Genomic DNA, 13,677 nt, shown 5'->3' with positions numbered 1-13,677 from the left:
TCTACCATAAAGCCCTGATTGGTGGAGTGCTACAGAGATGGTTGTCCTTATGGAAGGTTTTCCTATCTCTACAGAGGAGCTCTCTGTGACCATCGGGTTCTTGGTCACCTCCCTGACCAAGGCCCTTCTCCGCAGATTGCTCAGTTGCCCGGGCGTCCAGCTCTAGGAAGAGTCTTGGTGGTTCCAAACGTCATCCATTTAAGAATGATAGAGACCACTGTGTTCTTGGGGACCTTCAATGCTGCAGAAATGTTTTGGTACCGGTCCCCAGAAGTCACGACACAATCCTGTCTTGGAGCTCTACGGAAAAATTATTCGACCTCATGGCTTGGTTTTTGTTCTGTCACCCGTGGGACCTTATAGACAGGGGGTGTGCCTTTCCAAATCATGTCCAATCAATTGAATTTAGCACAGGTGGACTCCAAGTTGTTGAAACATCTTAACGATGATCAATGGAAACAGGATGCACCTGAGCTCAATTTCGAGTCCTAGAAAAGGGTCTGAAATTTCTAAAAACCTGTTTGCTTTGTCATTATGGGGTATTGTGTTTTGATTGGCGAAGAAAATGGCTTTAATCAATTTTAGAATAAGGCTGTAAAGTAACAATGTGGAAAAGGGAAGGGGTCTGAACTTTCCAAATACACTGTATGATAAACAGAGTAGCAGCAGCCTGTGTGTGTGTACGTATTCAGTGCAAAAATACATTTGAAGGGTCAATGCAGATTTTAATAAACAATGGCAACACTGCCATGTTGACCTGAGCCTTGTCGGAAAACCGGTGTCCCGACTTTCGCTGTTTTCGGGAAACGTGTGTGCACATTAGTTCAATTTTGGGTAAAACTTTGTCAGGCATTGTGTCCTTGTCGGCGGGCCGTGAGTTATGATGACCAATTGGATACCACGAAATTTGGGAGAAATTCGGGTCAAATAAATAAATAAATGTCATACAGTACCACACTCCCTGTTCCAATGACATGTATTATAAAACAATCAATACTGTATCAATTAAATATATTTATCACACGCGGGTGATACGTTTATTGTGCAGCCATGAATGTATAATATATCTAGTCTACACATCACATGTAAATGGAAATACGTTGTTCAGAGTGGTATCAATACACAGACGGATCCATTTAGTGATGTCATAACTTCATTGGCTGTGTTCAGTCATAGGTTGGTACATTATCAGAATGTTGTGAATTGATGTAGATCTATTGATGGAATTTATTGTATTTGGAGTCTTGGTGTTGTTTCTGCTGAATAATGTATTTGCTTTGCAATTGTTGTCAAGTGAAACAAATTGGGACTTGTTTCTGGTCAGTGTTGCTTTCTGTTCTACACCATCGCTTCAGATTAGATCCACTCGATTACTTCCGGATCGAAATTATCATGTCACTCCGTTTTGGACAGTTCCACCCTTCACAGGCGGAGCTAATATTTGATTGACCAACCAGTCGCCCTTCTTCGTGGAGATCAGGTTCGGCTGTTGCCTTTGTATGTATAATATATGTCTGTAGCGATCACATCACGTCACATGACCAGAGTCACCCTGATGTTAAATGCACGCGAATATCTTCAATAGCCAGTTCGTTGTCTCAAGCTACGGTTGTTGCTGAGCTGACAGCTATACTTATCTGGCAACAAAACCGTCCGCCTCGAACAGCTCTGCAGTCGATTCCGTCTGTTTTTATTTTGTTAGCTAAAACGAGCTACTGTGGTTAAGGTTTTGTTGTTGTTTATCTTGTTAGCAAATTACTCGTTTTGGGGGAAACGTTAGTAAACATTCCAATTTGCAAGATCAACCGATCTTCACACTAAGCATCTGTCTGCGGTTGATCAGAAGAGCCCAAATCAACCCAGGATGACGACCAACGCTCAGGAGGCGAAGAGTTGCCCAATCCCTACCCGGGTGCTCACCCTGAAAGACTGGTCTCAGCTCCCCGACTGCTACAGTCAGACTCCCGGGGGTACTCTCTTCTCCACAACGCCCGGAGGTAAGAGCACCTGGCCCGGATGTTTACGACCAACCATGCAGCACGCACAACACGTTTTCTACCAGTGGTAGTTTAGCTAAGGTTAGCCATCTACTTTTTTTTTCGATAGAAAACTAACGTTTATAATGTAGGAAAAGGGGAACTAAACTAGCTAGTTACTTGACGATGGTTGTCAAAGGAAATAACACATTCGCGTTAATTATAGCTGTATTAACGTACATTTACTTCCCCAAATCTTGCAACCTCTCAACGTTATTTAACCCTCACGGTCTTGTGACTTCAGTTTATTTGGTCGGATATAATACATGCGCAAATGAGTGACACGTGCTTTTTAGCTAACTGGCTAAAACGAGGTTAGTCATGTCTGTTTGACTTGCAGCATACTGTGTTTGTTGGACATTGCGTATGGTATGTGATATTTTAAATGCAACTGCAACTTCATTCAATGCCTCTTTAAAAAAAAAAATGTTTTATTGTTTATGTTCATATTATTGCGTCCAGTCATTTTAATATGGGACCTCACTCTTCCCGTAATGTTACGGCAATATTCTTATTGAAAGACGAAAATGATTTAAGTGATGTGGAAGAAAACGGGGATCACGTGTTCAACTGCATGGCTGCTGTTTACGTGCAGTCTGTGCAGAGCAGTATGAAGGTGGGATTCGGTACTGTCTGTTTACACTGCTCAGACCTGTGTAAACTCGCTGAGAGAACTAGCTGCTGAAATTCACATTCAAAGCACATTCATGTAAAGTGCTATGTTTGGAACCAATTGCCAATTAACTTTGCTGGGGCAGTTGAGATCTGCTATATATAGATCTCTTAATATGGAAAACATGCCACATTATGTAAGCTAAGTAGCCATAGTGATGGGAGTTATGGTTGTCAAATTTGGCACAACATTCTTGAGCGGAAAAGCCGATTGGTGGTCAACAAGCTCCTCTTAACCTATGACCTGTTGGTGGGCGGGCCAGATTCATGGTGATGATTGGGGAGGAGAGAGGGAGACACCCTCTGGGCGCCACCACAGCTTCTCTGGTGCATTTCAGGAATACTGTAGGAACATTCTGTTCTCGCCAAGTGGAGAGGTAGAGGGAGCGATGGAAAAATCCAGAAAAGAGCTGTTAAATTCTACAACCACCCAAAAGGAAGCTATTCCCAAACCTTCCATAACAAAGCCAACACCTACAGACGGACAGACGGATGAACCTTGAGAAAAGTCCCCAAAGCAAGCTGGTCCTGGGGCTCTGTTCAAACACACCCCACAGAGCCCCAGGACAGCAACACAATTAGACCCAACCAAATCATGAGAAGACAAAAAGATTATTACTTGACACACTGCTTTGTTTTTTTGTTTGTTTATTCTTTCCAAACTAGAATGATCGTTGTCCCTAAAGAGTACAGCATTGCAGAATTCCTGACCACTGACTGACCCAAAATTTAAGGAGAGCTATGACTATGTACAGACTTGGTGAGCATAGCTTTGCTATTGAAAGAGGCTGCTGTAGGCAGACCTTTGGAACTTTTGTTTACTGAGTGTAGTTTACTGTACGGTTTGTTTATTGAACTTTGATCTATTTCACTTGCTTTGGCAATGTAAACATGTTTCCCATGACAATAAAGCCCTTGAATTTGAGAGAGAGTAAAGTGTGAGAGGGGGAGGGATTGGGAAGCATAAATGGAGTGCAACGAGAGGCCTTTCTAAGAATTGAAGTGAGGACATGTGGGAGGGAGTGGTAGAATGTGTGATTTGGCTGAGAGCAGAAAGCAGTGTGGTTTCAGGTCCTCTATGGATCCTTCATGTTACTTTTGCGTCATGGAAGGCTTGGCCAGACCAGAACAAACTAGTTAAGAGCTTTAAGGAGTAGTTATAACATGCTTATAACAGCTGTGTTACTGTCATTACACTGCTTATGGTGATTCTTCATTGATTCCTTACAACAGGTGCTCCCGAGTGTCACAGTGGTCTAAGGCACTGAATCTCAGTGCCAGAGGTGTTACTACAGACCCTGGTTTGATTCCAGGCTGTATCACAGCCGGCCAGGATTGCGAGTCCCATAGCGCGGCGCACAATTGGCTCAGCGTCGTCCGGTTTTGGCCGGGGCAGTAAATAAGAATATGTTCTTAACTGACTTGCCTAGTTAAATAAACATTTGGCCTAGAGCAGTTTTACATGATACTTCTATAACCAGAAGTTAATTTTCTACAATTAACTGTTGTGAGCACAACAGGCATTACACATGGTTTGGAGAGACTGCTCGGCTCCCCTGGCCAATCTCTCCCTGCTGTAATGTGATGAGGGGAGGGTGGGTGGGTGTTATCCCATTGCCACTGACAGTGTAGCATTACATGGGATGGGCTAGGTTTCATGTGAACCGAGAGATTGGCCACAGAGCTGGACTTCGCTGGGCCTGTTCTGCATAAATCAGGGCCAGGGTACTATAGTTTAGCTGCTGGCTGTCCTGTTCTCTCTGCATACCTTCTGCCTAAATTCCTGTCCTAATGTTTACACACACACACACACACACACACTCCCTCCGCTTTCCTTTTGTTCAGGACAGGGTGCTCAACTGGCAGAGGTTGTATAGTGTGTGTGGAAATGTAACTGTTCTGCACTGTATCAGTTGTAACTACAGTGTGCTGTACTAATACTCAGTGGTGGGAAAAGTACCCAATTGTCATTCTAAAGTAAAGATGCCTTAATAGAAAGTAACTTGAGACAAAGTGAAAGTCAGCCAGTAAAATACTTGAGTAGAAGTATTTGGTTTTAAATGTACTTAAGTATCAAAAGTAAATGTAATTGCTAAAATGTACTTAAGTATCAAAAGTGAAAGTGTAAATAATTTAATGTTCCTTATATTAAGTAAACCAGACGGCACACTTTGGCCCCTGGCCATCTGAAGTCAATGTTGTCTTGCAATTTTTTAAACATTTGTTACCTTAAATCACCTGTTCCCTTTTTGACAACCAGTCTTTGTTCTGGCATCTCTGTTTGTTCTGGCATCTCTGTTTGTAGGCTAACGGAAGTGCTAAAAGAGCGGGGGGGGGGGTCATGAAACTACTTCCCCTACTGTACCTGCCTCTACAAAGCTGGGATTTGAATCCTAGCTCTGGTAAAGGCAGCTCCTCCCAGTCTGCTCCAAACTCAGATGCAACTAACCCTATTACCCTTTCCTCCTCCTTCCTCTTCCTCCCCCCACACCACCAAGTCCTCCATCCCCCCACGCTACCCTGGCTCGGCCCTCTCCGCCTTCTCCCACATACCCTCTCTCTCTAATGGTTCCTCAAACTCCCCACACCCTCTCACACAGGTAAAGCACCCTCCGATGGCCAGGGGCAGGCACACTTCAACACTCAGGCATAATTTACAAACGAAACATTAATTTGATTTGTTGTGAGTCTGCCAGATCAGAGGCAGTAGGGATGGCCAGGGATGTTCTCTTGATAAGTGTGTGAATTTGATCATTTTTCCTGTCCTACTAAGCATTCAAAATGTAATGAGTACTTTTGGGTGTCAGGGCAAATGTATGGAGTAAAAAGTACATTTTTAGGAATGTAGGAAAGTACAGAAGCCCCCCCCCCCAAAAAAAAACGTTAAAGTACTAGTTGTGTACTTTCCACCACTGCTAATACTAAATACTGCACAGCAGCACTCCGTCCTCTCCATGTAACCCTGTCCAGGGCAGACTTCACTAGTAGACACCACAACCTTGGATGATTCATATCTAACGACTGTTTATCAAATGTTCCGTCAGTCGATAAATTGTGGTTTAGGTGAAACTTCAGTTCATCAGAATGATATTCAGTATGATATAATATCTATAACGACTGTTTATCAATGTTCTGTTGCAATTCAGGGATGACATCAGTCTGTCAGCAACCTGTCAGAGCCTAGTTGTTTACCAAACAGTCTCTACTGTAGACATGCAGACAACCTTTGTATGGAGTGGCAAGTCAGGTTTCCTTTTACATACTGTATTCCAAATGGTCTAGGCCTGTTGTGGAAGAGATGACATAACCTCCACTCAACCAGGCAACCTCATGAATGGGGTATCACCACAGGAGGCCTCGTCAAGCAAACATAATGTAGGGAAAACTCTGCAGGTGACTACAGTACAGCTCTGTAGCGTGTGACGCGGAGCGCCCGGTGCAGGCCACGCGGAGCGCTCTGTGTGTTTGGTGGTGACCACATGTTTCTAGTCTGCCTCCTGTCACCACTTCCTGGTTCTAGGAGAACTTGTTTATGTTCTCCACTTTCCTAGAACTGGCTTACTACTGCCAACCCACAACTTCTCTCCTCTGTTTTCCCCTCTTCCCTTACTCACAACGGCCAGCTGACTCCTCTTCTCCTCTCCCTCCTCCATCTCCTCTCCTTGGGCTGAAAACCGTGTGTGTGTTTGGTATGCATCCAACAGCCCTGACCCTAAGGCCTGGAAGGGCCTCATGGTCAGGTGTGCAGTCCCAGTTTCTTCCAGATACACTATTGTATTTGTGCAGCTTTGACATCAAACGATTCATGGCTGGTTTTCAAGGGGCATATTGGATAAATCGGGAACTAAATCATCTGTTTTTGTACACTGAATAATGTGCTTGAGTTTATAACTAATCTCCAACAGATGTTATGGTACATGAGTCAATTTTAGGGATATCCCTGACTAAAATTAAAATTACTGGTCGACCGACTGTTCTGTTCTTCAGACCAATTGATTGGTGAACATATATATTTACATATTGATACATCCTGTGTTTTAGTCATATCAGCTATATGCACTGAGCCTCAGACTTGCTGTGCTGTGTTAAAAAACAAATTGACAACGACTGGCTGTGACGAGCACCCGTTGTCTCTGTCTCTTACCCTGCTACAGAGACCACAACATCAACAGAACAGTGTTTATCGCGCTGTCCGTGTTGCTGAAAAGTTGGCCAAAATCACTCATTTGTTTAGGAAAACCATTACCCCAACCCGTGCTCTCTTTGTGACTCATTTATACATCACATGCACCTGACCAACATGGCCTGACTGGCTATAATGGCGCTGGAGGGGATGACTAACGTTTTACAGACTGCTAACCAACTGTGCTATTTATTTTTTATTCCACATTGTTTTTACAGTTTAAGTCGGAAGTTTACATACACCTTAGCCAAATGCGTTTAAACTCAGTTTCACATATTCCTGACATTTATTCATAGTGAAAATTCCCTGTCTTAGGTCAGTTTGAATCAACACTTTATTTTAAGAATGTGAAATGTCAGAATAATGGTTATTTTTTTTTAGCTTTTATTTTTTTTCATCACATTCCCAGTGGGTCAGAAGTTTACATACACTCAATTAGTATTTGGTAGCATTGCCTTTAAATTGTTTAACTTGGGTCAAACCTTTTGGGTAGCTTTCCACAATAAGTTGGGTGAATTTTGTCCCATTCCTCCTGACAAAGCTGGTGTAACTGAGTCAGGTTTGTAGGCCTCCTTGCTCGCACACGTTTTTTTCAGTTCTGCCCACAAGTTTTCTATAGAATTGAGGTCAGAGCTTTGTGATGGCCACTCCAATACCTCGCTTTGTTGTCCTTACGCCATTTTTCCGCAACTTTGGAAGTATGCTTGGGGTCATTGTCCATTTGGAAGACCCATTTGTGACCAAGCTTTAACATCCTGACTGATGTCTTAAGATGTTGCTTCAATATATCCACATAATTTTGCATCCTCATGATGCCATCTATTTTGTGAAGTCCACCAGTCCCTCCTGCAGCAAAGCACCCCCACAACATGATGCTGCCACCCCCATGATGCTGCCATCCTCCTCAGACCAGAGGACATTTCTCCAAAAACAATTATCTTTGTCCCCATGTGCAGGTGCAGACTGTAGTCTGGCTCTTTATGGCAGTTTTGGGGCAGTGGCTTCTTCCTTGCTGAGTGGCCTTTCAGGTTATGTCGATATAGGACTTGTTTTACTGTGGATATAGATACTTTTGTACCTGTTTCCTCCAGCATCTTCACAAGGGCCTTTGCTGTTCTGGGATTGATTTGCACTTTTCGCACCGAAGTACGTTCATCTCTAGGAGGCAGAATGCATCTCCTTCCTGAGCGGTATGACTGCTGCGTGGTCCCATGGTGTTGATACTTGCGTATTATTGCTGGTACAGATGAACATGGTACCTTCAGGAGTTTGGAAAGGATGAATCAGACTTGTGGATGTCTACAATTTTTGGTTTCTGAAGTCTTGGCTGATTTTTCTTTTGATTTTCCCATGATGTCAAGCAAAGAGGCACTGAGTTTGAAGGTTGGCCTTGAAATACATCCCCAGGTGCACCTCCAATTGACTCAATTAATGTCAATTAGCCTATCAGAAGCCACTAAAGCCATGATATAATTTTCTGGAATTTTCCAAGCTGTATAAAGGCACAGTCAACTTAGTGTATGTAAACTTCTGACCCACTGGAATTGTGATACAGTGAAATAGGGTTACGGTCTGTAAATAATTGTTGGAAAAATTACTTGTCATGCGCAAAGTAGATGTCCTAACCGACTTGCCTTAACTATAGTTTGTCAACAAGAAATTTGTGAAGTGGTTGACAAACGAGTTTTAATGACTCCAACTAATTTTGTACATAATGTTGCTGCTACAGTCTCTAATGACCGAAAAGAGCTTCTGGATATCAGAACAGCGATTACTCCCATCAAACTGGACAAAGATTTTTCTTTAATGTGTCTGACTCGAAGGATATATTCCTTTGTCGAGCCAAGGATCAAATCGGCGTCATCTGTTTGAATAAAAGGGGGAGGAGGGCAGGTGCCTTGTAAGAATTTGTTGACGAGTAGGTAAACCACCACTGACCTTTGCACGTTGGCCAATAATACAATAATTGGAAAACAAACTGGACAATCTACGATTAAGACTATCCTACCAATGGGACATTCAAAACTGTAACATCTTGTGTTTCACTGATACGTGGTTGAACGACGACATGGATAATATAGAGCTGGCTGGCTTTCCCGCACATCAGCAGGACAGAGCAGCTACGTCTGGTAAGACAAGGGGCGAGGGTCTGTCAATAACTGCTGTTGTGCAATGTCTAATACTAAAGAAGTCTCAAGGTATTGCCCGCCTGAAGTAGAATACCTCATGATAAGCTGTAGACCACACTATCTATATTATTCGTAACCGTCTATTTACCACCACAAACTGATGCTGGCACTATGACCGCACTCAAGAAAATGCTCATCCAGAAGCGGCACTCCTAGTGGCCAGGGACTTTAATGCAGGCAAACTTAAATCCGTATAACCTCATTTCTACCAGCATGTCACATGCAACCAGAGGAGAAAAAAACTATTGACCACTGTTACTCCACACACAGATGCATACAAAGCTCTCCCTCTCTCTCCATTTGGCAAATCTGACCATTATTCTATCCTTCTGATTACAAGCTAAAACTATAGCAGGAAGTACCAGTGACTTGCTCAATACGGAAGTGGTCAGGTGATGCGGCTGCTACGCTGCAGGACTGTTTTGCTAGCAAAGACTGGAATATGTTCTGGGTTTGCACTGACCGGTTGCTATGGAGGGCATGCACTGACCGGTTGCTACGGAGGGCATGCACTGACCGGTTGCTACGGAGGGTAGTGCATACGGCTCAGTACATCGCTGAGGCCAAGCTTCCTGACATCCAGGACCTACAGTGCTTTGCAAAAGTATTCATCCCCCTTAGTGTTTTTTTTCTTATTTTGTTGCACTACAACCTGTAATTTTTATTTGTATTTCATGTAATGGACATACACAAAATAGTCCATATTTGGTGAAATTAAAATAACTTGTTTAAAAAATTTCAAAAAGTAAAAGTGGTTTGTGCATATGCATTCACCCCCTTTGTTATAAAGCCCCTAACTAAGATCTGGTGCAAACTATTTACCTTCAGAAGTCACATAATTAGTTACACAGGTGGACTTTAAGTGTGTTTTGTTCTGAAAGGCCACGGAGACTGCACCACCAAGCTAACCCCCCGACAGGAACACGCATCATCTACGACAGGAAGTTCCTCCTGGACTGTCGGAACTCTCCCATTGCCCGGACTCCTCCATGCTGCCTGCCCCAGATCCCAGGGGTGACGGTGCCCGCTCTGCACCCTCTGGGCAAACTACAGGAACTTAAAGAGGAGCTGGAGGAGGAGGAGAAGGACCTGGGAGGTAGGAATATACACACACTAGACATGCGTACTGTGTACACGCTGTAACGGTTTTGACTTGAGGTTATTATTTATAGGGGTGCCAGGTAGGTTGTGCCTACCAGAGAACATTGGTTTCTCCTTTTAGTTTGGGTGGGAATGAGTCCCATCTGGTCCGTCAAGTCTACACCAATACAAAGGACTTATGTAACAGTCAGGATGGAAATAAACTTTTCATAAACCCTTAAAACATTGGAAAGAACTTCAAAAACAACTATATTCTTTTGCGTGGGTTGTATTAGCAACAACAATGATTACACACACACACATATAATAATAATAATAATAATATCACAATGAGTTCTGGTTCCTCCAGAAATGTCCCCGGTAAAGGAGTTCAGTGAACTTCACGCAGTGTTTGTCCGTTCATTCAGTGTAGCGTAAACACAGTATTAAACATACCATCAATATAACAATTATTTTACCACAGAACTTACAGGGTATCAACTCTTACTAAGTCCTCAACTACAACTAACTACACAAATCATCACAGTATACCTCACATCAAAACAAATGAAATACCGTATACAAAAAGGTGGTAGTCAGTCGGTCAGTCAGACAATCCAAGCCAATAGATCCCCAGCGGAGAAAGGCCACGAAGAACGGAGAGGCACTGACGCAAAGAGTGGATCCGATCCTGGGTAAACTCTCTTAGGCTACAAAACACGTTTAACGGCAACAAAACAAACGGAATAGAGAAGCTTCGGAACTGAGGGTTGAACACATCCTCAGTCACGTCTCCATCACAACCCTACTTTTGTGCAGCTGATGCTGGCTATTTAATAGGGAATTAAAGGGAAATCGCCCGATTGGAAGGAGCTGCACTGAGACGGTTCAGAAAAATGCAGGGCCGTCACAACGCGCACACACACATTCTGCACAGATGTGCACACTGACACAAACGTGCATATGAACATGTACACACAGGTAGAACTCCATTCAACCACCTATATGATAATGTTGACATGCGCCTACCTATATGATAATGTTGCCATGCTCCTACCTATATGATAATGTTGCCATGCTCCTACCTATATGATAATGTCGACACGCGCCTACCCTATATGATAATGTCGACATGCGCCTACCCTATATGATAATGTCGACATGCGCCCACCCTATATGATAATGTCGACAAGCGCCCACCCTGTATGATAATGTCGACACGCGCCCACCCTGTATGATAATGTCGACACGCGCCTACCCTATATGATAATGTCGACATGCGCCTACCCTATATGATAATGTCGACATGCGCCCACCCTATATGATAATGTCGACAAGCGCCCACCCTGTATGATAATGTCGACACGCGCCTATGTTATTTCCTTGTCTTCGTGGAACCTAGTGTTTTAAGAAGTGGATGAGGGGGGGAGTAGAAGACCAGAGCAGCATTTTTACAGGCATTATCACCTTCTGTTATTCCTGTGTGTGTGTGTGTGTGTGGAACGTCACTAGGTCTTAACCCCTTGACAGTACTGTGAAACTAGGCCACTGCAGCCTTGGACCCAAAGTGATGTAATACCTGTCAGTCAGGACCCAGCCTTCCAAGTCCTGGCTCTGTTCATTTACTATAGAACAAGGCTTCCTGCCTTGTAGCCTTTTCACACTAGGTAAAAGGAGCCACGAGCACCAACATGTGAAGTTCATAGGAGTATGTCAAATGAAAGCTGGGTCTATATTTGAGTAATTAAGGCAAATAAAAAATTTCTTAAACTGTCCATCCTAAAACAGATGGACAAGGTGTCTTAGAAACATCTACCATTAAAGTCTTAAGATATTAGAAATGCCTCTAAACACAATGTTGACATAAAGACCTCTTGTCAACTAATATCAACACTTCTATTTCGTTTTGGATCATTTTTTTTCTGCCAGTTGTAAGTTTGAGACTTTGCCTTGTGCTTTGAAATTCCGTTACCAAATACCCACGTATCTTCCAGGTATTTTCTCTCCCTCATGAGGAGATGTATCAGCTGGTTCTGTTGTCCTAGGGCACGGTTTTGTTTTACAGCTGACGACACACTACTATGATGTTGAGCTGTGGGCTAGTTGCAGACAGTGTCCTTAAGTATCAGGCTTGTTATCAGAGTATGTTGAGGTCAGTACATGGATACTAGATAAACAGTTAAATGGAGCGGGTTTCAACAGGAGAGAGGGAGTGGTCTGAGGTTTGGCTGTTTCTATTGGTCATGAGATGACTGTTTTTGTGGAGAGAAGACACCATCCTCTGACCCCTCTTTCTGTCTCCCTCTCTCTGTGAGGCTGAAGATGATGGACATTACAGACGACCTCTTTTCTCTCCCCCAGACAGACAAATAGAAGGGTTTGGTGATTGTGTCTGCTCTGGTAGATTTGTTGTCTCGTCTGTCTGGAGTTGACAAAAACACATTTGAGAGAAGGATGAACACAACACTGTCACGCCCCCTGACTGATACAAGTAATGACTGATTTGTTCATGTCTCTTTTCTCTTCCTCACCCTCTCTGTCTCTCCTCTCTCCATTTCTCTCTCTCCTCTCTCCATTTCTCTCTCCCTCTCTCTCTCCTCTCTCCATTTCTCTCTCCCTCTGTAGATGACAGCCAGTTTGAGATGGACATCTGATCAGCAGCTCCTTGCCTCCTGTGGAGAGAACTGTTTTATCTTCTATTCTGACGTCGGATTGGTCCTTTACAACCAGCATGCGTCACATTCACCTTCAACTTCCTTTTTTAAAACCTTTTTTGTTGTTGAGGAAACCCCCCCCAAATAAAGAGAATGGGGACATGTCGATCCATGTGTTAATATTATTTTTAGCACCAGTATGCGTCAATTTGTTTTAGAAGCGCAGAATGCGTCAATGGTTGCAGATTAGTGTCTGAGCTGCAAGGTTGGAAGAAGCAATACATTTGTGTTTGGACTGTTTTTGATTTGTACATAGGAGTACGGTACTTTGTATTTTTTAAAAGGAGAGAAATGTACGAGATTTTACATGAAACATACAGGGATGGCAGAGTTGCTGCTGGGCCTGTGAGGGGTCACCATGTCTGACCCTGGCATAAGGTCAGAGGTGGGGGGTGACTGTTGGACAGGCTCTTCCATGCATCAACCTGTGGAGGAGGAACTGAAATGTATCAAAGTTCAAAATAAAAATCAGTATAAAACCTAAACTTGAGTTCAGTAATGTTCTTGTTTCCTCATGTGGTCCCTATTTTCAAACTCTGCCAGAAAGCCATATGTCAGTACAGCAAGTTCACCATGTCATCACTTTAAATACACAAAACAACATGATCTGCCTCGCTCTCTTAAATCAAAGGATTGAATGAAATGAGGACTATACTGATGGCTGGCTTTCATTTTCAGATGTAAATAGACTCATGACTGTACTTATACTATGATATGCATGTTCTGATTGCTAGTCTGCTGCCTCAGCATGTTCTGACCAGATTAATGTATGTAGCTGTGTTAATCTGTCTCCACTATGTGCC

The 13,677-nt window shown here is 43.2% G+C and overlaps 1 protein-coding gene across 1 annotated transcript; it reads left to right on the top strand.

Annotated features, from left to right (window-relative positions):
• Positions 1 to 1,490: 1,490 nt before the first annotated feature.
• On the top strand, positions 1,491 to 13,359 carry LOC118381438 (eukaryotic translation initiation factor 4E-binding protein 3-like). Its single transcript, XM_035768379.2, has 3 exons — positions 1,491 to 1,997; positions 10,000 to 10,176; positions 12,786 to 13,359. The coding sequence occupies exons 1-3, from the start codon at positions 1,865 to 1,867 to the stop codon at positions 12,812 to 12,814; spliced, it is 339 nt and encodes a 112-aa protein (XP_035624272.1). The 5' UTR covers positions 1,491 to 1,864; the 3' UTR covers positions 12,815 to 13,359.
• Positions 13,360 to 13,677: the final 318 nt, after the last annotated feature.

Source organism: Oncorhynchus keta, chromosome 4 (genome assembly GCF_023373465.1).
Source record: "Oncorhynchus keta strain PuntledgeMale-10-30-2019 chromosome 4, Oket_V2, whole genome shotgun sequence".
NCBI classification, from domain to species: Eukaryota; Metazoa; Chordata; class Actinopteri; order Salmoniformes; family Salmonidae; genus Oncorhynchus; species Oncorhynchus keta.
This window is presented reverse-complemented; position numbering and strand designations above follow the sequence as displayed.